General features: G+C 47.7%; 1 protein-coding gene across 1 annotated transcript; it reads left to right on the top strand.

Moving 5' to 3' along the window:
• Nucleotides 1-9,526: 9,526 nt before the first annotated feature.
• LOC119302063 (phenylacetaldehyde reductase-like) lies at nt 9,527-12,181 on the top strand. The gene is made up of 6 exons (XM_037579082.1): nt 9,527-9,865; nt 9,963-10,132; nt 10,430-10,615; nt 10,853-11,015; nt 11,439-11,628; nt 11,721-12,181. The coding sequence occupies exons 1-6, from the start codon at nt 9,751-9,753 to the stop codon at nt 11,929-11,931; spliced, it is 1,035 nt and encodes a 344-aa protein (XP_037434979.1). The 5' UTR covers nt 9,527-9,750; the 3' UTR covers nt 11,932-12,181.
• Nucleotides 12,182-22,809: the final 10,628 nt, after the last annotated feature.

The raw sequence follows: 22,809 nt of genomic DNA, 5'->3' as shown, positions 1-22,809 counted from the left end.
TTTTATGGCCTTGAGCCATTTATCGGAATCCGGGCCCACCATCGCTTCTCCATAGCTCGTAGGTTCATTGTTGTCTAGCAACATGACTTCCAAGACAGGATCACGTACCACTCTGAAGTAGTACGCATCCTTGTCATCCCACGAGGTTTGGTAGTGACTTGATCTGAAGTTTCATGATCACTATCATAAGCTTCCACTTCAATTGGTGTAGGTGCCACAGGAACAACTTCCTGTGCCCTGCCACACACTAGTTGAAGAGACGGTTCAATAACCTCATCAAGTCTCCACCATCCTCCCACTCAATTCTTTCGAGAGAAACTTTTCCTCGAGAAAGGACCCGATTCTAGAAACAATCCCTTATTGCTTTCGGATCTGAGACAGGAGGTATACCCAACTGTTTTGGGTGTCTATGAAGATGCATTTATCCGCTTTGGGTTCGAGCTTATCAGCTTGAAACTTTTTCACATAAGCGTCGCAGCCCCAAACTTTTAAGAAATGACAGCTTAGGTTTCTCTAAACCATAGTTCATACAGTGTCATCTCATCGGAATTACGTGGTGCCCTATTTAAAGTGAATGTGGTTGTCTCTAATGCCTAACCCATAAACTACCGTGGTAATTCGATAAGAGACATCATGGTATGCATCATATCCAATAGGGTGCAGTTATGATGTTCGGCACACCATCACACTATGGTGTTCCAGGCTGTATTAGTTGTGAAACAATTTCCACAATGTCTTAATTCTGTGCCAAACTCGTAATTCAGACATTCATCTCTATGATCATATCATAGATATTTTATCCTCTTGTCACGACGATCTTTCAACTTCTCCCTGAAATTACTTGAACCTTTCAATAATTCAGACTCGTGATTCATCAAGTAAATATACTCAACATCTACTCAAATCATCTGTGAAGTAAGAACATAACGATATCCACTACATGCCTCAGCACTCATTGGACTGCACACATCAAAATGTAGTACTTCCAGCAAGTTGCTTTCTAGTTCCATTTTACTGAAAACGAGGCTTTTCAGTCATCTTGCCCATGTGGTATGATTTGCATGTCCCAAGTGATTCAAAATCAAGTGAGTCAAAACGGTCCATTTGCATGGAGTTTCTTCATGCATATACACCAATAGACATGGTTCGCATGTCTCAAACTTTTCAAAAACGAGTGAGCCCAAAGATCCATCAATATGGAGCTTCTTCATGCGTTTTATACCGATATGACTTACGTGGCAGTGCCACAAGTAGGTGGTACTATCATTACTATCTTTTGGCATGAACATGTGTATCACTACGATCGAGATTTAATAAACCATTCATTTTAGGTGTAAGACCATTGAAGGTATTATTCAAATAAACAGAGTAACCATTATTCTCCTTAAATGAATAACCGTATTGCGATAGACGTAATCCAATCATGTCTATGCTCAACGCAAACACCAAATAACAATTATTTAGGTTTAACACCAATCTCTTTGGTAGAGGGAGCGTGCGATGCTTGATCATATCAAGCTTGGAAAAACTTCCAACACATATCGTCAGCTCACCTTTAGCTAGTCTCCGTTTCATTCCGTAGCTTTTAGTTTCGAGTTACTAACACTTAGCAACCGAACCGGTATCTAATACCCTGGTGCTACTAGGAGTACTAGCAAAGTACACATTAACACAATGTATATCCAATATACTTCTATCGACCTTGCCAGCCTTCTTATCTACCAAGTATCTAGGGTAATTCTGCTCTAGTGGTTGTTCCCCTTATTACAGAAGCACTTAGTCTCGGGTTTGGGTTTTACCTTGGGTTTCTTCACTAGAGCAGCAGCTGATTTGCCGTTTCATGAAGTATCCCTTCTTGCCCTTGCCCTTCTTGAAACTAGTGGTTTCACCAACCATCAACAATTGATGCTCCTTCTTGATTTCTACTTTCGCGGTGTCAAACATCGCGAATACCTCAAGGATCATCATATCTATCCCTGATATGTTATGGTTCATCACGAAGCTCTAACAGCTTGGTGGCAATGACTTTGGAGAACCATCACTGTCTTATCTGGAAGATCAACTCCCACTCGATTCAAATGATTGTTGTACTCAGACAATCTGAGCACAAGCTCAACAATTGAGCTTTTCTCCTTAGTTTGCAGGTTAAGAAAGTCATCGGAGGTCTTATACCTCTTGACATGGGCACGAGCCTGAAATCCCAATTTCAGCCCTCAAAACATCTCATATGTTTCGCGATGTTTCAAAAACGTCTTTGGTGCCTCAACTCTAAACCGTTTAACTGAACTATCACGTAGTTATCAAAACGTGTATATCAGATGTTCGCAACAACCACAGACAACGTTCGAGGTTCAGCACACTGAGCGGTGCATTAAGGACATAAGCCTTCTATGAAGCAATGAGGACAATCCTCAGTTTACGGACCTAGTCCGCATAATTGCTACTATCAACTTTCAACTAATTTTTCTCTAGGAACATATCTAAACAGTAGAACTATAGCGTGAGCTACGACATAATTTGCAAAAACCTTTTGACTATGTTCAGGATAATTAAGTTCATCTTATGAACTCCCACTCAGATAGACATCCCTCTAGTCATCTAAGTGATTACATGATCCAAGTCAAACTAGGCCGTATCCGATCATCACGTGAGACGGACTAGTCATCATCGGTGAACATCTTCATGTCGATCGTATCTTCTATACGACTCATGTTCGACCTTTCGGTCTCCGTGTTCCGAGGCCATGTCTGTACATGCTAGGCTCGTCAAGTTAACCCTAAGTGTTTCGCGTGTGTAAATCTGTCTTACACCCGTTGTATGTGAACGTTAGAATCTAACACCCGATCATCACGTGGTGCTTCGAAACACGAACTGTCGCAACGGTGCACAGTTAGGGGAGAACACTTCTTGAAACTGTTGTAAGGGATCATCTTATTTACTACCGTCGTTCTAAGCAAATAAGATGTATAAACATGATAAACATCACATGCAATCAAATAGTGACATGATATGGCCATCATCACTTTGCTCCTTTTGATCTCCATCTTCGGGGCTCCATGATCATCATCGTCACCGGCATGACACCATGATCTCCATCATCATGATCTCCATCATCGTGTCTTCATGAAGTTGCCTCGCCAACTATTACTTCTACTACTATGGCTAACGGTTAGCAATAAAGTAAAGTAATTACATGACGTTTAAGTTGACACGCAGGTCACAAATAAATAAAGACAACTCCTATGGCTCCTGCCGGTTGTCATACTCATCGACATGCAAGTCGTGATTCCTATTACAAGAACATGATCAATCTCATACATCACATATATCATTCATCACATCCTTTTTGGCCATATCACATCACATAGCATACCCTGCAAAAACAAGTTGGACATCCTCTAATTGTTGTTTGCATGTTTTACGTGGCTGCTATGGGTTTCTAGCAAGAACGTTTCTTACCTACGCATGAACCACAACGTGATATGCCAATTGCTATTTACCCTTCATAAGGACCCTTTTCATCGAATCCGATCCGACTAAAGTGGGAGAGACAGACACCCGCCAGCCACCTTATGCAACTAGTGCATGTTTGTCGGTGGAACCGGTCTCACGTAAGCGTACGTGTAAGGTTGGTCCGGGCCGCTTCATCCCACGATGCCGCCGAATCAAGATAAGACTAGTAACGGCAAGCATATTGAACAATATCGACGCCCACAACTACTTTGTGTTCTACTCGTGCAAAGAATCTACGCAATAGACCTAGCTCATGATGCCACTGTTGGGGAACGTAGCAGAAATTCAAAAAATTTCCTACGTAACACCAAGATCTATCTATGGAGAGACCAGCAACGAGTAGAAAGGGGAGGACATCTACATACCCTTGTAGATCTCTAAGCGGAAGCGTTCAAGTGAACGGGATTGATGGAGTCGTACTCATCGTGATTCAGATCACCGATGATCCTAGTGCCGAACGGACGGCACCTCCGCGTTTAACACACGTACAGCTCGACGATGTCTCCCACGCCTTGATCCAGCAAGGAGAGAGTGAGAGGTTGAGGAAGACTCCATCCAGCAGCAGCACAACGGCGTGGTGGTGATGGAGGAGCGTGGCAATCCTGCAGGGCTTCGCCAAGCACCTACGGGAGAGGAGGAGGTGTCACGGGAGGGAGGGAGGCGCCAAGGGCTCAGGTATAGATGCCCTCCCTCCCCTCCACTATATATAGGGGCAGGGGAGAGGGGGGAGGCGCAGCCTTGCCCCTTCCTCCAAGGAAGGGGTGCGGCTAAGAGGGGGGGAGGAGTCCATCCTCCCCAAGGCACCTCGGAGGTGCCTTCCCCCTTTAGGACTCTCCCCTTTTTCCTATATCTTGGCGCATGGGCCTCTAGGGGCTGGTGCCCTTGGCCCATGTAGGCCAAGGCGCACCCCCTACAGCCCATGTAGCCCCCTGGGGCAGGTGGCCCCACCCGGTGGGCCCCCGGGACCCTTCCGGTGGTCCCGGTACAATACCGATGACCCCGAAACTTGTCCCGATGGCCGAAACAGGACTTCCTATATATAAATCTTTACCTCCGGACCATTCCGGAACTCCTCGTGACGTCCGGGATCTCATTCGGGACTCCGAACAACATTCGGTAACCACATACAAGCTTCCTTTATAACCCTAGCGTCATCGAACCTTAAGTGTGTAGACCCTACGGGTTCGGGAGACATGCAGACATGACCGAGACGTTCTCTGGTCAATAACCAACAGCGGGATCTGGATACCCATGTTGGCTCCCACATGTTCCACGATGATCTCATCGGATGAACCACGACGTCAAGGACTCAATCGATCCCGTATACAATTCCCTTTGTCTAGCGGTATGGTACTTGCCCGAGATTCGATCGTCGGTATACCGATACCTTGTTCAATCTCGTTACCGGCAAGTCTCTTTACTCGTTCCGTAACACATCATCCCGTGATCAACCCCTTGGTCACATTGTGCACATTATGATGATGTCCTACCGAGTGGGCCCAGAGATACCTCTCCGTTTACACGGAGTAACAAAATCCCAATCTCGATTCGTGCCAACCCAACAGACACTTTCAGAGATACCCGTAGTGTACCTTTATAGCCACCCAGTTACGTTGTGACGTTTGGCACACCCAAAGCACTCCTACGGTATCCGGGAGTTGCACACTCTCATGGTCTAAGGAAATGATACTTGACATTAGAAAAGCTTTAGCATACGAACTACACGATCTTGTGCTAGGCTTAGGATTGGGTCTTGTCCATCACATCATTCTCCTAATGATGTGATCCCGTTATCAACGACATCAAATGTCCATGGTCAGGAAACCGTAACCATCTATTGATTAACGAGCTAGTCAACTAGAGGCTTACTAGGGACATGGTGTTGTCTATGTATCCACACATGTATCTGAGTTTCCTATCAATACAATTCTAGCATGGATAATAAACGATTATCATGAACAAGGAAATATAATAATAATACTTTTATTATTGCCTCTAGGGCATATTTCCAACATCCACGCCCCTCATTCGCGGCTGGACAAGTTGCGGCGACACAAACTCTGCAAAATGGAGCGGGACCGTGTTGACGTCGACGCAATACGTCACATGCCTAACGGCGGATGCCGGGGACTGCCGGCTGAGCTACTTGGTAATGTAGAAGTAGGGAGGCTAGTTTTTTTTCGGACATGATGGTGATGGCGCCCCACCTCCTAGGACCCACCCGCCCCTGCACCCTTCTTTTTGCAGGCTGCCCCGACTTTTGCCTTCGCATTGAGGCGGCGGGCTTGTCATGTTGTCGAGTTGATCTTCTGGGTGACCGCCTTCTCCGGATCCTCCACCTCTGGTCTTTGGAAGTTTTTCGTATGGGTCCATGCGGCGACCGGAGCGAAAAGGACGGTAATTGGTGTGGAGAGGCGGGATGGTAGTGGAGAGGGTGGAGAAGGGGGAGTTTATCCAAGAAAACAATACGGCCGCTTCAAATGCACGAGCCCCATCTCAATTTTGCGTGGCCCGAAGGTGTCAGAATCCTATGTGACAGGGTGTCCAGACTCCCACAAAGCTCCATTGGTTTGCGGAATAACGAACACCCACACTGGTCCATGGACAAATGCGGGACAACATTGAATTGCTTACTGTGTCCGGACAAATCGATCCAGACGTTTACAGGCGATTTAAGGGTCCGTGTCAAAGATGCCCTTATGCCCTACCGGATGCCCCTTCTAGTAGCGTGACCTTTCCCGATTAAGACATTCAGGCACCTGCATCACCTAAAAATAGTCAAGACATTTCTTTTGTAGTGGAGTGGTTACTGCAAAGGGGAGATGAAACATGAAAACGTGTCACGGCCCCACCTGTTCGCAACCCTAGTGACCAGCTTTTCTTCTTCCTTCCTTTCTTTCTTCATTCCTCTACCCGGCCGCCACCACAACTACATGAATACATCAACAAACGCATTCAATAACCTAAATAATAAATCCCGAATGTTCGGATTTTAAGCATGACAAACCGAACGTTTTTTATGACAAACTAAACTTGCCACCTCGCGTCAAATAAAGTCTGTCATAAAAAACGTTCAGGTTGTCATGCTTAAAATCCGAACATTCAAAATTTATTGGTTTCCTTCAGCAAACTAGCAAATCAAATTCACATTTGCATGCAACTTTTCTTCTAAAGAAAAGTGGGCATTAATGGATATAAACTAATATCTGCTATTTTAAGCTGAACAAATATATGTATAACATCGCCCTCCTTGATGTTGGCCAGTCTCGCGCACTGCTTAATCAGGGATGGATCACCGACCATGATGTCAAAGAGAAGGTTGTCCACGGCCACTTCACCGAGGCCATGGGAAAGGGGCTCCCGCGGGCGCGCGACTTCAATTGGAAGAGCTCGGCTTAGAGGTACACGACTTGGACTCCCTCGCGGACCCCATCATCGCGGAGGAGGTGCACGAGGCCATTAAGCAAATGCCAACCGACAAAGCCCCCGGGCCAGACGGTTTCACCGGTTTGTTCTTCAAGAGTTGTTGGGACATTATCAAGGATGACATCATGAGGGTAGTTTCTCTTTTCGGCAACCTGCACACGGCAAACCTCCACTGGCTCAACTCTGCAAACATTGTACTAATTCCTAAGAAGGAGGGTGCTGAGGGGATCACCGACTTCCGGCCTATTAGCCTCATCCACGCGATTGCGAAGATTGTGGCAAAAGTTTTAGCAATTCGGCTAGCCCCTCACATGAACAAGCTTGTCTCCAACGCGCAAAGTGCTTTCATCAAGACTAGGAGTATCCATGACAATTTTATGTATGTGAAAAATCTCACACGTCGCCTTCACAAGAGCAAAACTCCATCCCTCCTTTTCAAGCTTGATATACGAAAGGTTTTCGACCATGTGAGATGGGAGTATATCATTGACATCCTCCAGCAGAGGGGGTTCCCGAGCACCTTTCGGAATTGGATCACCGCCCTCTTATGCACCTCCTCCTCGCGGGTTCTCCTCAACGGCATCCCCGGCAGCCCCATTGCCCATGGAAGCGGCTTCCGGCAAGGGGATCCTCTTTCGCCCCTGCTATTTGTCATTGCCATTGACCCCCTTCAAAAGATCCTCGAGCTGGCTACTAGGAAGGGGTTGCTCCACAAAATTCGTGGCCATGGGCCCATCATGAGAACATCCCTCTATGCCGATGACGCGGCCGTTTTTATTGCACCCATCAAGAAAGATATTGACAACCTCTTCGTGTTGCTCGATGCGTTTGGTGACGTCACGGGACTATGCACTAACTTCCAGAAGAGCTCGGTGGTCCCGATTCGGTGATGGCACCTACACCTCGACACCATCCTCCAGAACTTTCCTGCTGCCCGGGCTTCATTCCCAATAAAATATCTAGGGCTACCTCTCTTGGTCTGGCAACTAAAAGTTCGGGATTTCCAATTCCTCATGGACAAAACCGCTTCCAAACTTGTTCCTTGGGATGGGAAAAATATCACAGCCATTGGTCGGGCTGCCCTTGTCAAGTCTGTGCTATCCTCACAAGCCATCTACTTCATCACCCCATTGATTGTTCCACCAAGCATCCTCCACAATGTCAACAAGCTTGAGAGAGCTTTCCTTTGGGCGGGAACAGATAAGACTACCGGCGCGAAGTGCAAAGTTAATTGGGAATCTGTATGTCGACCGGTCGAATATGGAGGTCTTGGGGTTCTAAACACGGAGAAATTTGCAAGGGCACTTCGCTTGCGTTGGCTTTGGTTTGAATCGAAGGAACCCACCAAGCTATGGGTTGGGACCGGCAATCCATGCGGCGAGATGGACAAAAATCTTTTCTATGCTTCAACGACCATATCCGTTGGCAACGGTGCGCGCACGCCCTTCTGGGACTCCTCTTGGGTGCGGGACCGCAAGCCAAGAGACATTGCACTGCTTATCTACGCCGCTTCCTCTCGTAAGACATGGAAACTTCGGGAAGCCCTCCAAGATGATGCTTGGGTTCGCAAGATCAAGGTCACTCCCAACTTCACCTTCGAACATCTTCGACAATTTATTGAGCTTTGGTCCATCATCCGCGACTTCCCTCTTGAGGTGCACGTTGAAGATGACATTGTGTGAAACACACATAGAGCAGGATTTACAGTGCCAAGTACGCCTACTTGGCCTAGTTTTTGGGCATCATCCGCTCACCCATGGAGCTTGCAGTGTGGAAGGCCTGGGCCCCGCCCAAGGTCAAATTTTTCGCGTGGTTGGCCATGCAAAATAGGGTATGGACTGCTGACCGGTTGGCCAACCGGGGGTGGCCCAATTGTGGGCTCTGTCCTCTTTGCAAGCGCGTGCAAGAGTCCATCGATCACCTCCTCTTCAGATGCCGGTATACTACTAGGCTTTGGAAAATAATAAAAGATTGGCTCCAGTTTGAAAGCATCAACACTTCCACTTGGCACTTGGCACGGTCAACCAAAGAGTGCTGGATCGGGCTCTCAGACTCTATCATACCGAATAGGAAGGCCATGGCTACCCTCTCTATGCTCACCTGTTGGACAATCTGGAATGAAAGGAACGCTCACATCTTCTAACTCAAGAGTGCCCCACCGACGGTTCTACTAGCTAACATCAAGATTGAGGCTCAAACTTGGATCACGGCGGGTGCAAAGAAATTGGGATCTATCATGCCACGAGAATACGCCTTTTGTAGTGGTATTGTAACACGGTGGGTGTTGTAACACAAACCTTAAACTCCTTTTCTCCCTCTTAATTAATGAATGAGGCAAGTCTTTTGCCTCCTTTCAAAACAAATGTATAAAATACTCTCTTCATCTGCCGTGTCAAAAACGCTCTTATATTGAGATGGAGGGAGTAGAAGATGTTCTTTTCAATCCATACTAGTAGAACAACAATAGAACAACATGTCAACACAATTTGCGTGCACGAGGACGTGCGTAGTGCATGACTGGTAACAACCAGAAAGCACCCGAGGCATTTTGGCACCAATCAGCCGGCGACGAAAGCGCGCGGTGCGATGATTCCAATGCGGACGGCACCCGATCTGCTCGTTGTTCGTCTCTACCCTGGTCGCGAGTGGTCTTTGTTAGGTCTCGGCATAATTTTTTGACGTCGATTTGCGCCGTGGAGTCCACCGGCCGGCTAGTGGCTCGACAAAGTGTCAAGTCGGCAAAGCTGCGACGGGGACATAAAGAGCCGACGACGCGGCAGCAAGCCATCCCGTAGGAGAAGGACGAGGAGGATGGCACCACCGCGGCGCGTGTGCGTGACCGGCGGCGGCGGGTACATAGCCTCGTGGCTCGTCAAGCTGCTCCTCTCCCGGGGCTACGCCGTCCACGCCACCGTCCGCGACCCATGTACGCACGCCGCGTCCGATCTGATTCTCCGGCGTCCTCGCCTCTATTCTCCGTCCTGCTCACACTTCGCCGGTTGACGTCCGAATGTTTGGTTCAGGTGATTCCAAGAACGCGCATCTGATGCAGCTGGACGGGGCGGCGGAGAACCTGCGGCTGTTCAAGGCCGACGTGCTGGACAGCGCCGCTCTGGCCGCCGCCGTGGAGGGGTGCGAGGGCGTCTTCCACGTCGCCTCCCCCGTCCCTGCGGATAAGATCCTCGACCCTGAGGCTAGTACACATTTGTCGACATCATATTATCATTACCAATTCACGGTGCAGCATTAGGGAATTGTTCAACTGAATTTGGGCTTTGTATTCGTCTTTTTAACTGTCGATGCAGAGATTAATTTATCATCTGTACCTTCACTTATGTATTTATACGTGATTCTTCTAAGAAGTGTGCTCATTTTCTAGAGTAATAGACTCCTAGGACTTACTGCTGCTGAGACGATTACAACTTGGTGTTATTGGAACTGTACAATCCTTATGACTGTTTCTAATTTTGTGCTAAATTTAACTGTGCAGTCAGAAGTGATGGTGCCTGCTGTGAAGGGCACCGTAAATATTCTTGAAGTGTGTTCATCTATGAAGGTTCAGAAAGTTGTGGTGGTGTCATCCACTTCTTCTGTTCATTTTAACCCCAACTGGCCTCAGGGTAAACCCAAAGATGAGAGTTGCTGGTCCGACAGAAAAATATGCGTGGATAATGAGGTTAGTAATAATGTTTAAAGTTAAGAACCAATCACAACTTACATTATGATATAAGTAGCCTATTACACATGAGTATATTATATGGTATCTTTACATAATAATATTTTGGTATTTCAATTTTCGTTGCTGATCCGTGACATGTTGATTTCTTCAGCGTAAGTTGATAATTACTCATAAACTACAAATCATTGCAGCGTCTGAGGACTAAGTTTGACCCTTTACAATTTCTGTTTGCAGCTCTGGTACTGTCTTGCTAAAACTGTTGCTGAAGAAACAGCCTGGGAATATGCAGAAAAGAATGGGCTAAATGTTGTCACAGTATGCCCTTGTGTTGTTTTAGGCCCACAACTGCAACCCGTTGTCAGTACCAGCAGCGAACTTCTCGTCTATGTTATAAAAGGTCATCTCGTTATTTCCTTTTCCTCTTGCTAAGTTGCACGAGCATCTTTTATTGGTCGAATATGCCATGTCTTTGGGTAGGCAAAATTCAGTAACTACTTGCCAAGATTCAATTCTTGTAGACAGTTTTGGATGGGCAAAATTCAGTAACATCTTTGGATGGGCTCGAACAATTTTGAAGGATTCAATTCTTGTAGACAGTTTATTCTTGTTTCAAATGTAGTTCTTCGATCACCCGCAAAAAAAATGTAGTCCTTTGAAACGAAATAATTAGCTTGTTAAAATGGTCACTCCTATGAAAATTCCCTTTGAGTGACTCATTCCAATAGAATTTTGAATGAATTCCAACATGAAAAATTCTTACAGTATGTCGTCGAAAAGCTACTTTTTTGTTGGCTGCTGAAATTCTGTTAATTCAATGCAGGAGGTCCTAATGCGATGAAGGACATGCTGTTGCACATAGTCGATGTCCGTGATGTGGCCGATGTGTTGCTTCTAGTATATGAGAAACCAGAATCATCCGGGAGATATATCAGCGCACCAAATTACATTACCACAAAAGCCATGCTGGAGTTGCTGAAGAAGACGTACCCTGACTACAATTATGTAAACTGGTGGGTAACTTCTCTTATCAAAATGGTACATTTTTTTCCTGAACGGCCGTGCTTGTTTACATGGTTTGAACAGCTCTATTTGATTTTTGCAGCAAGTCTGAGCTGGATCATAACTTTCCTATCACCCCAATCTCGTCTGCAAAGCTGAGGAATCTGGGCTGGAAGCCAAGGGAATTGGAGGAGACGCTCCTGGATAGCATCGAATACTACCGGAAGACGGGAATTCTGCAGGATGGCGAGGGAGAGGGACACGCTTGCCGCCTACCTGATATCTTCCGGTTTTTTCATGCCTCCGAGGAATGATATGCCATTCTGCGTGTGACGTTGCTGAATTTCTGATGACGTTATGTTGTAATGACAAAGCTATCAATCTTCAAGGTGATCTCACGATGTGACTAGTGATGCGAGTGGAGACCCATAGATCTGTTGGGTAGGTAGCCTATTCCCCATGCGCCTTTGTAAACGAATAACTGCGATGATGCTGTGTCGAGATCTCTGAATCTTGTCCCTGCAAGTGTCGAAAACTTCAGTTATGTCGCGTGCCGTTTCGTCAGGTTATGTTTGGCCTCCTCCGTCGATCTCCTATCCAACCGTCTACACTGCACCATACAGCTTCGTGACAGGGTGATGTCATATTCAACGTTGATCTCCGATCAGACGGCTCATATCCTCTCTTGGGTCCTGTTTAAAATCTGGCAACGGGCACTGTTTACTTTATGCTCTTAGCTTAATTATGATTACCTGTAATGCCTATAAAAGTTAACACCTAGGTGTCGTGTCCTGGAAGACCTCTTATATTCAACTCTGTGTGTGGCAAGCCCCTAGGAATCGAGTGCATAAATCACCAGTTTCGCTGTCTGGAATTTCATTTGTGTTTGATACTGAGTTCAGATAAGTCTTACATTTTGATATCAAAACAGGAGACATATGGTCGCCCTCCTCTGGCGACACGGGGGAGCCCTCGCCGCCACCACTAGCAGGCCTCTCCGCCGCCCTCCCCCCGCATCGCCGCCGCCGGAGGGCCGGCCGACGAAGCCGCGCCGGGCCCTAGGAAGGCGGCGGCGGGGCAGATCTGCCTCCTCACGCCCCCGAGCTCGCCCCCACTCCTCCGCCCCGCACCACGCCCCCACCCACGCCGTGGCTGCCCCTGCTGGTCCAGCGGCGCTAGATCCGGTCCTCCACGACAACCTTCTGCGCGGATCCGGCCAGCAGCCCCCCGACCATCCTTAGCCGCCACGGGCGCCACCTCTCTCCCTCGCGCGCCTCCCCCTCCGCCCACGGCCCCGAGACCCCACCCGACGCGCTCTCCACCAGCTGCTGCACGTGCTTGCCGGCCAGCGGAGGTCCCGGAGCTCCTGGTCGTTGCCATGGACGCTCCCCTGCAGCCATCCCCACCCCTCGCGGCGGCGCGAGCCAGCCTCTGCTGGTGCCGCTTCTGGCCATGGGTGTGGTGTGGGACCTACGGCCGGTTGCGGGGGCGTTTGCGGCCTGCCTTCAGTGCAGGCGGCCCTCCTCGTCCCCGGCGGCCCCTCCTCCCCCTTGGGCCACGGTGACTGCTCTTGGGGGATGCGGGGATGTGTCTGTGGTTGTGCCAGACACGGGGCTCCTCACGGCGGGCATTTGCTGGCGATGCTCTGGTCCCGACAGCCTAGGCCTGCGTCTCCCCGGTGTCCTTGGTTGTCGGCGTCTTTGCCGGGCATCTCCGGCCTCGGTGACCATGTAGTTGCGTCCATTCCAGCTCACCTGGCTCGTCGACATCTCGACGGCTAAGGCCACGGCAGTTCGGATATGCGTCTCTCCAGTCCTAGCTTGCCGGCGTTGCTGGACGCCGTCGTCCTACCCCCGCGTGGTTCGCTTCGTGGCTTAACCCATCATATACGCCTCAAAGCCTCCTCCTTTTGCCAGATCCAACGCCCGTGGGTTCTGAGGTGGTGCCATCCTCCAACGGCAAGTGCAGCCCCGCCAACCCCTTCCCGAATGGTTGTTCCGACCAACGTTGGCTTCCTCATCTTCGATTCCAAACTCGGCGGCTATGGGATTGCTCAGCTTCTGGCCAGGGAGAGATCCCTGCTCGGCTTGTCGGTGCTGGCAGTGACGGCGCCCGCGGGTGTCGTTTCCTTTTTGGAGGCGCTGCCAAGGCCTTTAGCTTTGCCCCTCTTCGAGCTCAGGGGAAACCCTAGGTCTGGTTCCCCCGGACCGGATAGCGATGGCGTCTCGGCGTCGTATTCCTTCTCGAAGGCGTTATCTTGCTTGCTCGCGGTGTCCCCGGTGTTGGCTCGGATGATGTTGGAATTCTTGTTGGTTCGGCGCTGCCGGTGGTGGTTCGGGCTTGACGGGTTTAGTTGTGATGTATCTTCTATTCGGGCTGAGCATCCCTTGTCTCTCTGCTCCAGACACCATGTTCACACCTGTCTGCGTTCGTGTCATGTGTTGTATCCTTTATGCTCATTCTATTCCTTCTATCAATGAAATGATACGCAAGCATTGCGTATTCGCGAAAAAAATAGAAGACGTATAAAAACATCTTACATTTTGATACAGGTTGTACTATCATGCATCCATTTCATTGAGACATCACAACCGATATCATACGGGCATCGAGGGCATCCATTTCATTCGGACGCACGGCGCTAGTATTATGTTCTTCCCACAACCATATCCTCAGTGGTAGAAGTCCGAACATTGTTGTTCTTGGGACACTCCATACAGTGGCATTACAGCTTACAAGAGTTAGACCATAAAAGTGATGATGCCCTGTCACCACAGTTGACTCACTGATCACCAAGTCAGACGGAAGCGATGTGGAAGCCGGCAAGGACGCGCAACTGAATCCTGCACCAACCTGGCTTTCCTGCAGCAGTCGACGATGTCCGAGAGCAGAAGAGTTTCTTGTGATCATGAAGAGACTGAAGGACCAATATATTTGCATGATCTAAAACGTCTTATACTAATTTACATAGGAAGTAACACATGTGTCGAAGTAGATCGAAGGACCGCCGACCGAGGTACGAAGAGCTGCCTCAGTGAGGCGGGCGGCGGTCATGCCCAGACTACGGGTCATTCACGCGCGCATAATTGTTGATCATGGAAGACTACGATCGGTCAGGTTGCGTGAAACGGGCGGTGAAGATTCTCTGACTTGCTAAAGCGAAGGCAGACAAAACACTGCCCTTGACTTTGCCCGTCATCTTGGCCGTTGGATCGAGAACGAAATGCCCAGATCTGATGCAAGAGTGCCACTGAAACAGCACCTGAACAGTGATATGAACAGGACCCTCGGACAATGATCTGAACAGTACGGCGTGAACAGAGCCTACGCCACAGGTCCGATCTGGATGATTGTCTCTTTTTTTCTTTTGAAAGGTGGGTGACTGTCCTTTGATCCAACGGCTCTCCGAGAAAGTCAGAGGTACTGTTGCCTCTTTTGATCCAACTGTACTCTGTCTCAAGTACAGTTGTCCTGACTAATTAGGCCATGCACTGTACATCTTTGTACGTGCCATCTGAATCCACGCCAGTGTCACCGTCGCCGTCAGGCACCCTGTATTAATATATATATACCAGTAGCGTACTTACTCGGAGGAGTTGTTAATTAGCCAAGCGTGCCGACGAGCAAGCTTGAAGGTGGCTTCGTAGTAGGTTGTGACGAAGACGACGTATCGCCGGCTGAAAGCTGATAGATACGGTCCATCTGCTGCCTGCTGGCTGGCGGCTATACTAGCGCGTTCTTGACTTCCGGTACTTGGTATGCCGGGTCCATGGTGGACTCGACGTCAGTAAACAGATGCAACGAGGACTAGCTAAGTGGACTCAGCTAGGTTAACAAATCAATCCATCAGCTGCCGGCATGCTTGGAGGCCATATAGTTATATATGGTTCTAGTGAGGGCCCTACCTAACAAATTAGATGTTTAGGAGGCCACGAGGGTGAGCGTGGTTGTACCCATTAAGAGCATCTCTAGCAGACTCTGTAAAATCCCGATCCACATAAATCTTTTGTAGTTCGCGGAAAAGGGTATATGCAGGCCGGCGCAGGCGAAGATAGATTCAGTGTTGGAGTAATGGGCTACGGGTAGCCTAACCCGAGTCCCTGAGCATTTGAAGACATCAGGCCGGCTGCACCCCTCAAGCGTCAAGGACGAAGCGCCGCCTTCTGATGGCCGGCTGGCTCAAGCGGCCGGCTGGCAGAGGACGCCAAGCACCGGAAGGCGGCTTCCAAGACGAGCCGACTCCCAGTAGGCGGCTTCCCGAGAGGCCGGCTCCTGGCAGGCGACCCACGATGCCCTTAAAATCTGCACCCCCATAAAGAAGACAAGACAGGATGTGGCTACAGTGTAGCCCATCACCCCCATATCCAGGGCAGGGCACAACTACAGTGTCCCGTACCGGCCGAGATCTCCGCACGGCGCGGTACTGTTGCCATCCCGCCCTTGACGTCACCCCTGTCAGGTGGAACCCTGTTCCCACGACGGCCTGTCGGTATGGCCTGCAGGCGGCGGGCCCTACCAGGCAGCGAGAGCCCAGAGGGCGGCAGCACCTGACCAGTCAGACCCGAGGAAGGCCCGCCTCTAGCAGGCGGCCCACTCTTCCCTCAGAGTCCACACGCCATTAACCAGATGAGAAACGATGTGGCTACAGTGACCTCCCACCAGACGGCGCGACGGTAGCCAGCCCCCCCCCCCGACCAAGCACGCGTCATTAACGTTACGGCTACAGTAACAAGCAGCCGACCATACCCACAAGCGGCGGAGGCGGCCTGTCGGCTCCGTACCAGACCAGCCAGCAGGGCCCATCAGGCGGCGGGCCCCAGCGACCGGCGGAGGAGCTGGCGACAGGAGACACTGACAGTCGGGTCCTACACCCGGCCAGATTACCATTGTACCCCTGGGGGTAGGCCTATATAAACCCCCTAGGGCACCCATGCAAAGGGTTCCCAACCTGTTAGACCTAGACACCCACATAGACAGAGGGAAGAGCTAGCCCTGCTTTCTTCTACCTCCAGGATACAGCTCAAGAAGCACCATTGTAATCGCTAGTGCCTTAATGATCATGCGAAGACCCCGCAAAGCAGGACTAGGGGTGTTATCTCCTAGGAGAGCCCTGAACCTGGGTAAGATTTGCCGGCGTGCATGTCTTCGCCTCATCCCGTTTCCTGGCACCGGCGATGTCCTACTAGCCCCCAGCATGATTAGCCATCCTTTGGCATATGTCGCACCAAAGCCCCGACATTTGGCGCCCACACGTGGGGCTAGGTGCACCGTCGTCCGGAGATATGTTCTAGACGGAAACCCTCTTCCTCCCTGCTGAGCGCAGCCAGCCAGGCACGCCGGATGGCGTTTGCGCCGACGCGTTGCTTGGCGCGGAGGTCGCCTGCAAGGCAAGCTGCCTCATCGACCTTGTTGGCGAGATCCGCCTCTCCGATGAGTCTACATCTGACACAGGCACCGACGGCCCCGAGAGCCGTCTTGTCAGCTTCCTCGACCAGCTCCACGTCGCCAACGAGCCGGCCGTCGACTTGGAGTCGGTTGGCTCCACCGATCCGATGCTCGTCAACTCCGACACGGCATCGCTCGACGCATTCCTTACCAATGTGGTGATCGTTGATGATCCTCCCCCCACGCCGACAGCAGCGGCAACACCGTCACAGAGGTGCTCGTCATCAGCCACGATGGAGTTTTCGATGACGGTGCCCGAGACCCGCTCCAAGCAACGCTGCAAGACCTGTCTGCATCCATCGCAGAAGACGCCGACGCCGAGACGCTGGAAGCCCGCCGCGTCCAGCTTGTCGAGAGTGCCAAGAAGCTAGCCAGCATGAGACGCCTTTCGGAGGCTTATCAGCGCGAGATGGACCGCGCTGTTGGCGGCACACCGGCTCCTGATGGGCCCAGCCGCCTCGGTACGGCCCGACAGCATGGTGCGGCTATTGGCAGCATGTTCGGGGCCGATCGCCCCGTCTACGCCACGCTCATGGAGAACATACGAGCCGCCCAGGCGGCAGCAGATGAGCTGGACAACCTGGAGGGCGACGTGCGTCGCCACATGACGGAGCGCGTCCAACAACTCATCGATGCGGCTGCCGAGCAGCAAGAAGCCGGCTGCCGCGTTAGAGACCTCAACAGGCGGAACGACGACCTGCCTCCCCGCTAGGAGCATGGTGCGACGTCTCGGACACTGACTGATTGCAGCCGCGGATGACGAGACAAGGAGCCGGCTGCCAGCCGCAGCCGGACGCACATCACCATCGAGCGCGACTGATACGTATCCAACGTATCTATAATTTTTGATTGCTCCATGCTATATTATCTACTATTTTGGACATTATTGGGCTTTATTATCCACTTTTATATTATTTTTGGGACCTATTAACCGGAGGCCCAGCCCAGAATTGCTGTTTTTTTGCCTGTTTTAGGGGTTCGAAGAAAAGGAATATCAAACGGAGTCCAAACGGAATGAAACCTTTGGGTACGTGATTTTGTCACCGAATACAACTCAGGAGACTTGGACCCTACATCAAGCTAATTAACAGGAGGCCACGAGGTAGGGGGCATGCCTGCCCCTCCCCCCAGGCGCGCCCTCCACCCTCGTGGGCCCCCTGTTACTCCACCGACGTATTTCTTCCTCCTATATATATCCACGTACCCCCAAACGATCAGATACGGAGCCAAAAACCTAATTCCACCGCGCAACTTTCTGTATCCACGAGATCCCATCTTGGGGCCTGTTCCGGAGCTCCGTCGGAGGGGGCATCGATCACAGAGGGCTTCTACATCATCATCCAAGCCCCTCCGATGAAGTGTGAGTAGTTTACTTCAGACCTACAGGTCCATAGTTAGTAGCTAGATGGCTTCTTCTCTCTTTTTGGATCTCAATACAATGTTCTCCCCCTCTCTTGTGGAGATCTATTCGATGTAATCTTCTTTTTGCGGTGTGTTTGTTGAGACCGATGAATTGTGGGTTTATGATCAAGTCTATCTATGAATAATATTTGAATCTTCTCTAAATTCTTTTATGTATGATTGGTTATCTTTGCAAGTCTCTTCGAATTATCAGTTTAGTTTGGCCTACTAGATTGGTTTTTCTTGCCATGGGAGAAGTGCTTAGCTTTGGGTTCGATCTTGCGGTGTCCTTTCCCAGTGACAGAAGGGGCAGCAATGCACGTATTGTATTGTTGCCATCGAGGATAACAAGATGGGGTTTTTATCATATTGCATGAAACTATCCCTTTACATCATGTCATCTTGCTTAAGGCGTTACTCTGTTTTTAACTTAATACTTTAGATGCATGCTGGATAGCGGTTGATGAGTGGAGTAATAGTAGTAGATGCAGGCAGGAGTCGGTCTACTTGTCTTGGACGTGATGCCTATATACATGATCATACCTAGATATTCTCATAACTATGCTCAATTCCGTCAATTGCTCAACAGTAATTTGTTCACCCACCGTAAAATACTTATGCTCTTGAGAGAAGCTACTAGTGAAACCTATGGCCCCCGGGTCTCTTTCTCATCATATCAATCTCCATCACTTTATTATTGCTTTGCTTTTACTTTGCCTTTTACTTTTCACTTTACATCTCTATACCAAAAATACCAAAAATATTATTTATCATCTCTATCAGATCTCACTTTCGTAAGTAACCGTGAAGGGATTGACAACCCCTAAGCGTGTTGGTTGCGTTGAGCTATTGTTTTTGTGTAGGTACGAGGGACTCGCGCGTAGCCTCCTACTGGATTGATACCTTGGTTCTCAAAAACCGAGGGAAATACTTACGCTACTTTGCCGCATCATCCTCTCCTCTTCGGGGAAATCCAACACAGTGCTCAAGAGATAGCAAGAAGAATTTTCGGCGCCGTTGCCGGGGAGTCTGAGCAAAAGTCAACATACTAAGTACCCATCACAATCCCTATCTCCCGCATTACATTATTTGCCATTTGCCTCTCGTTTTCCTCTCCCCCACTTCACCCTTGCCGTTTTATTCGCCCTCTCTCTCTATCCTCCCTCTCTTTCTCTATTTGCCTCTTTTTGCTCGTTTCTTGTTTGCTCGTATGGTTGGAATAGTTGTTTATTTATTACTAAACAGAGAACCTAAAATCTATGGATCCTCATCCACTTGCTAATCTTTTTAAGAGATCCAATTATGATGAACCAATTGCTAGTGAGTTTTGTGCACTAGATTATCTTTATGAGGTTTTGCTTGAAATTCGTGAATCTGAAAAGTGTGATGAATTACTTTATGAAGCGATTCATGATAGATCTTTGAATAAAAAGCATGATTGAAATGATTTTACTATAAACTCTCTTGATGTCAATTGTGCTAATAATATCCAAAACCCTAAGCTTGGGGATGCTAGTTTTGCTATGTCCTCTACTTGTTGCAATGATCATGATTGGGGTGATTCTTCTTATGAGATTGAAAATTTATTTAAGCCCCATGATGAATATGAGATTGATAATAGTGTTTGCAATATTATTGAAAGTTGGTTTGGAAGAGTGTCAACTTTAGATCCCACATATTTGGAGAATGTTCAATCTTATGAAATTTTTGATAAAAGTGGGTCTGGAAAGGTCATGACTTTAGTTAATGTTAATCCCACTATTTTGGAAGAGTGTCAACTTTGCATGCATGTGGATCATGTTGAAATTATTTTATGTGATAGCTATTTTGTTGAATTTTCTTATGATCCTACATATAATTATTACGAGATAGGAAAATATGGTGGTAGAAATTTTCATGTGACTAAATTACCTCTCGTTATGTTGAGATTGCCATTGTTTCTTTCCGCTTCCTCGCATATGCTAGTTTTTGCTTGCCTTGATAATTTATTTGCCTATAAGATTCCTATGCATAGGAAGTATGTTAGATTTAGATGTGTTTGTCACGTGTTTTATGATGCTCTCTTTGTGCTTCAATTCTTGTCTTTCATGTGAGCATCATTGAAATATTATGCCTAGCTATAAGGCCTTAAAGAGAAGCGCTTGTTGGGAGACAACCCAATATTTATCCTTGCTGTTATTCAATAAATAATTTATTTAGCCTCTGTTTCGGTTGTGTTTTTTGTGTTTAATTAGTGTTTGTACCAAGTAGAACCGTTGGGGAGGCTTGGGGAAAGTCTTGTTGAACTTTCTGTAAAAAACAGAAACTTTAGCGCTCACGAGAACTGCTTTCATTTTTATTTGGAGAGTGATATTTAGTTAATTCTTTTTGCAGATGATTAATAGATAAATTCCTCAAGTCTAGCAATTTATTTTAGAATTTTTGGGGTTCCATATCTTGCTCTAGCTACAGATTACTACATACTGTTCTGTTTTTGACAGATTCTGTTTTTCGTGTGTTGTTTGCTTATTTTGATGAATCTTTGGCTAGTAAAATAGTTTATGAACCATAGAGAAGTTGGAATACAGTAAGTATAACACCCATATAAATAAATAATGAGTTCATTACAGTACCTTGAAGTGGTCTTTTGTTTTCTTTCGATAACGGAGCTCACGAGATTTTCTACTTTAAGTTTTGTGTTGTGAAGTTTTCAAGTTTTGGGTAAAGATTTGATGGATTATGGAACAAGGAGTGAGCCTAAGCTTGGGGATTCCCATGGCACCCCCAAGATAATCTAAGGACACCTAAAAGCCAAAGCTTGGGGATGCCCCGGAAGGCATCCCCTCTTTCGTCTACTTCTATCGGTAACTTTACTTGGAGCTATATTTTTATTCACCACATGATATGTGTTATGCTTGGAGCGTCTTTTATGATTTGAGTCTTTACTTGTTAGTCTACCACAATCATCCTTGCTGTATACACCTTTTGAGAGAGCCATACATAATTTGGAATTTGATATAATACTCTATGTGCTTCACTTATATCTTTTGAGTTATATAATTTTGCTCTAGTGCTTCACTTATATCTTTTAGAGCACAGTGGTGGATTTGTTTTATAAAAACTATTGATCTCTCATTCTTCAATTAGATTATTTTGAGAGTCTTAATAGCATGGTAATTTGCTTAATAATAATATGCTTGGTATTCAAGATTTGTAAAACTTTCTTTTGAGTGCGTTGAATACTAAGAAAAAAATTGATGCTTGATAATTGTTTTGAGATATGAGGATGGTGATATTAGAGTCATGCTAGTTGAGTAGTTGTGAATTTGAGAAATGCTTGTGTTAAAGTTTGTGATTCCCGTAGCATGCACGTATGGTGAACCGTTATGTGATGAATTCGGAGCATGATTTATTTATTGATTGTCTTCCTTATGAGTGGCGGTCGGGGACGAGCGATGGTCTTTTCCTACCAATCTATCCCCTAGGGGCATGCGTGTAATACTTTGCTTTGATAACTTCTAGATTTTTGCAATAAGTATATGAGTTCTTTATGACTAATGTTGAGTCCATGGATTATACGCACTTTCTTTCCTTCCACCATTGCTAGCCTCTTTAATACCGCGCACTTTTCGCCGGTACCATACACCCACCAAATACCTTCCTCAAAACAGCCACCATACCTACCTATCATGGCATTTCCATAGCCATTCCGAGATATATTGCCATGCAACTTTCCACCGTTCCGTTCATTATGACACGCTCCATCATTGTCATATTGCTAGCATGATCATGTAGTTGACATCGTATTTGTGGCAAAGCCACCATTCATAATTCTTTCATACATGTTACTCCTGATTCATTGCATATCCCAGTACACCGCCGGAGGCATTAATATAGAGTCATATTTTGTTCTAAGTATTGAGTTGTAATTGTTGAGTTGTACGAAAAATAAAAAGTGTGATGATCATCATTTTTAGAGCATTGTCCCAAGTGAGGAAAGGATGATGGAGACTATGATTCCCCCACAAGTCGGGATGAGACTCCGGACGAAAAATAAAAAAAAAGAAAAAGAGGCCATAAAAAAATAGAAGGCCCAAAAAAATGAGAGAAAAAGAGAGAAGGGACAATGTTACTATCCTTTTACCACACTTGTGCTTCAAAGTAGCACCATGATCTTCATGATAGAGAGTCTCTCATTCTGTCACTTTCATATACTAGTGGGAATTTTTCATTATAGAACTTGGCTTGTATATTCCAATGATGGGCTTCCTCAAAATGCCCTAGGTCTTCGTGAGCAAGCGAGTTGGATGCACACCCACTTAGTTTCTTTCGTTGAGCTTTCATATACTTATAGCTCTTGTGCATCC

Source organism: Triticum dicoccoides, chromosome 5A (assembly GCF_002162155.2).
Source record: "Triticum dicoccoides isolate Atlit2015 ecotype Zavitan chromosome 5A, WEW_v2.0, whole genome shotgun sequence".
NCBI lineage: Eukaryota > Viridiplantae > Streptophyta > Magnoliopsida > Poales > Poaceae > Triticum > Triticum dicoccoides.
The sequence above is the reverse complement of the archived record's forward strand: the minus strand, read 5'-3'. Positions and strand labels throughout refer to the sequence as shown.

Coding starts and splice junctions, on each gene's coding strand:
- LOC119302063 (XM_037579082.1), top strand. CDS start 9,751: ATGGCACCACCGCGGCGCGTGTGCGTGACCGGCGGCGGCGGGTACATA. Junction 9,866..9,962: donor CGCCACCGTCCGCGACCCAT/GTACGCACGCCG, acceptor TGTTTGGTTCAG/GTGATTCCAAGAACGCGCAT. Junction 10,133..10,429: donor ATAAGATCCTCGACCCTGAG/GCTAGTACACAT, acceptor TTAACTGTGCAG/TCAGAAGTGATGGTGCCTGC.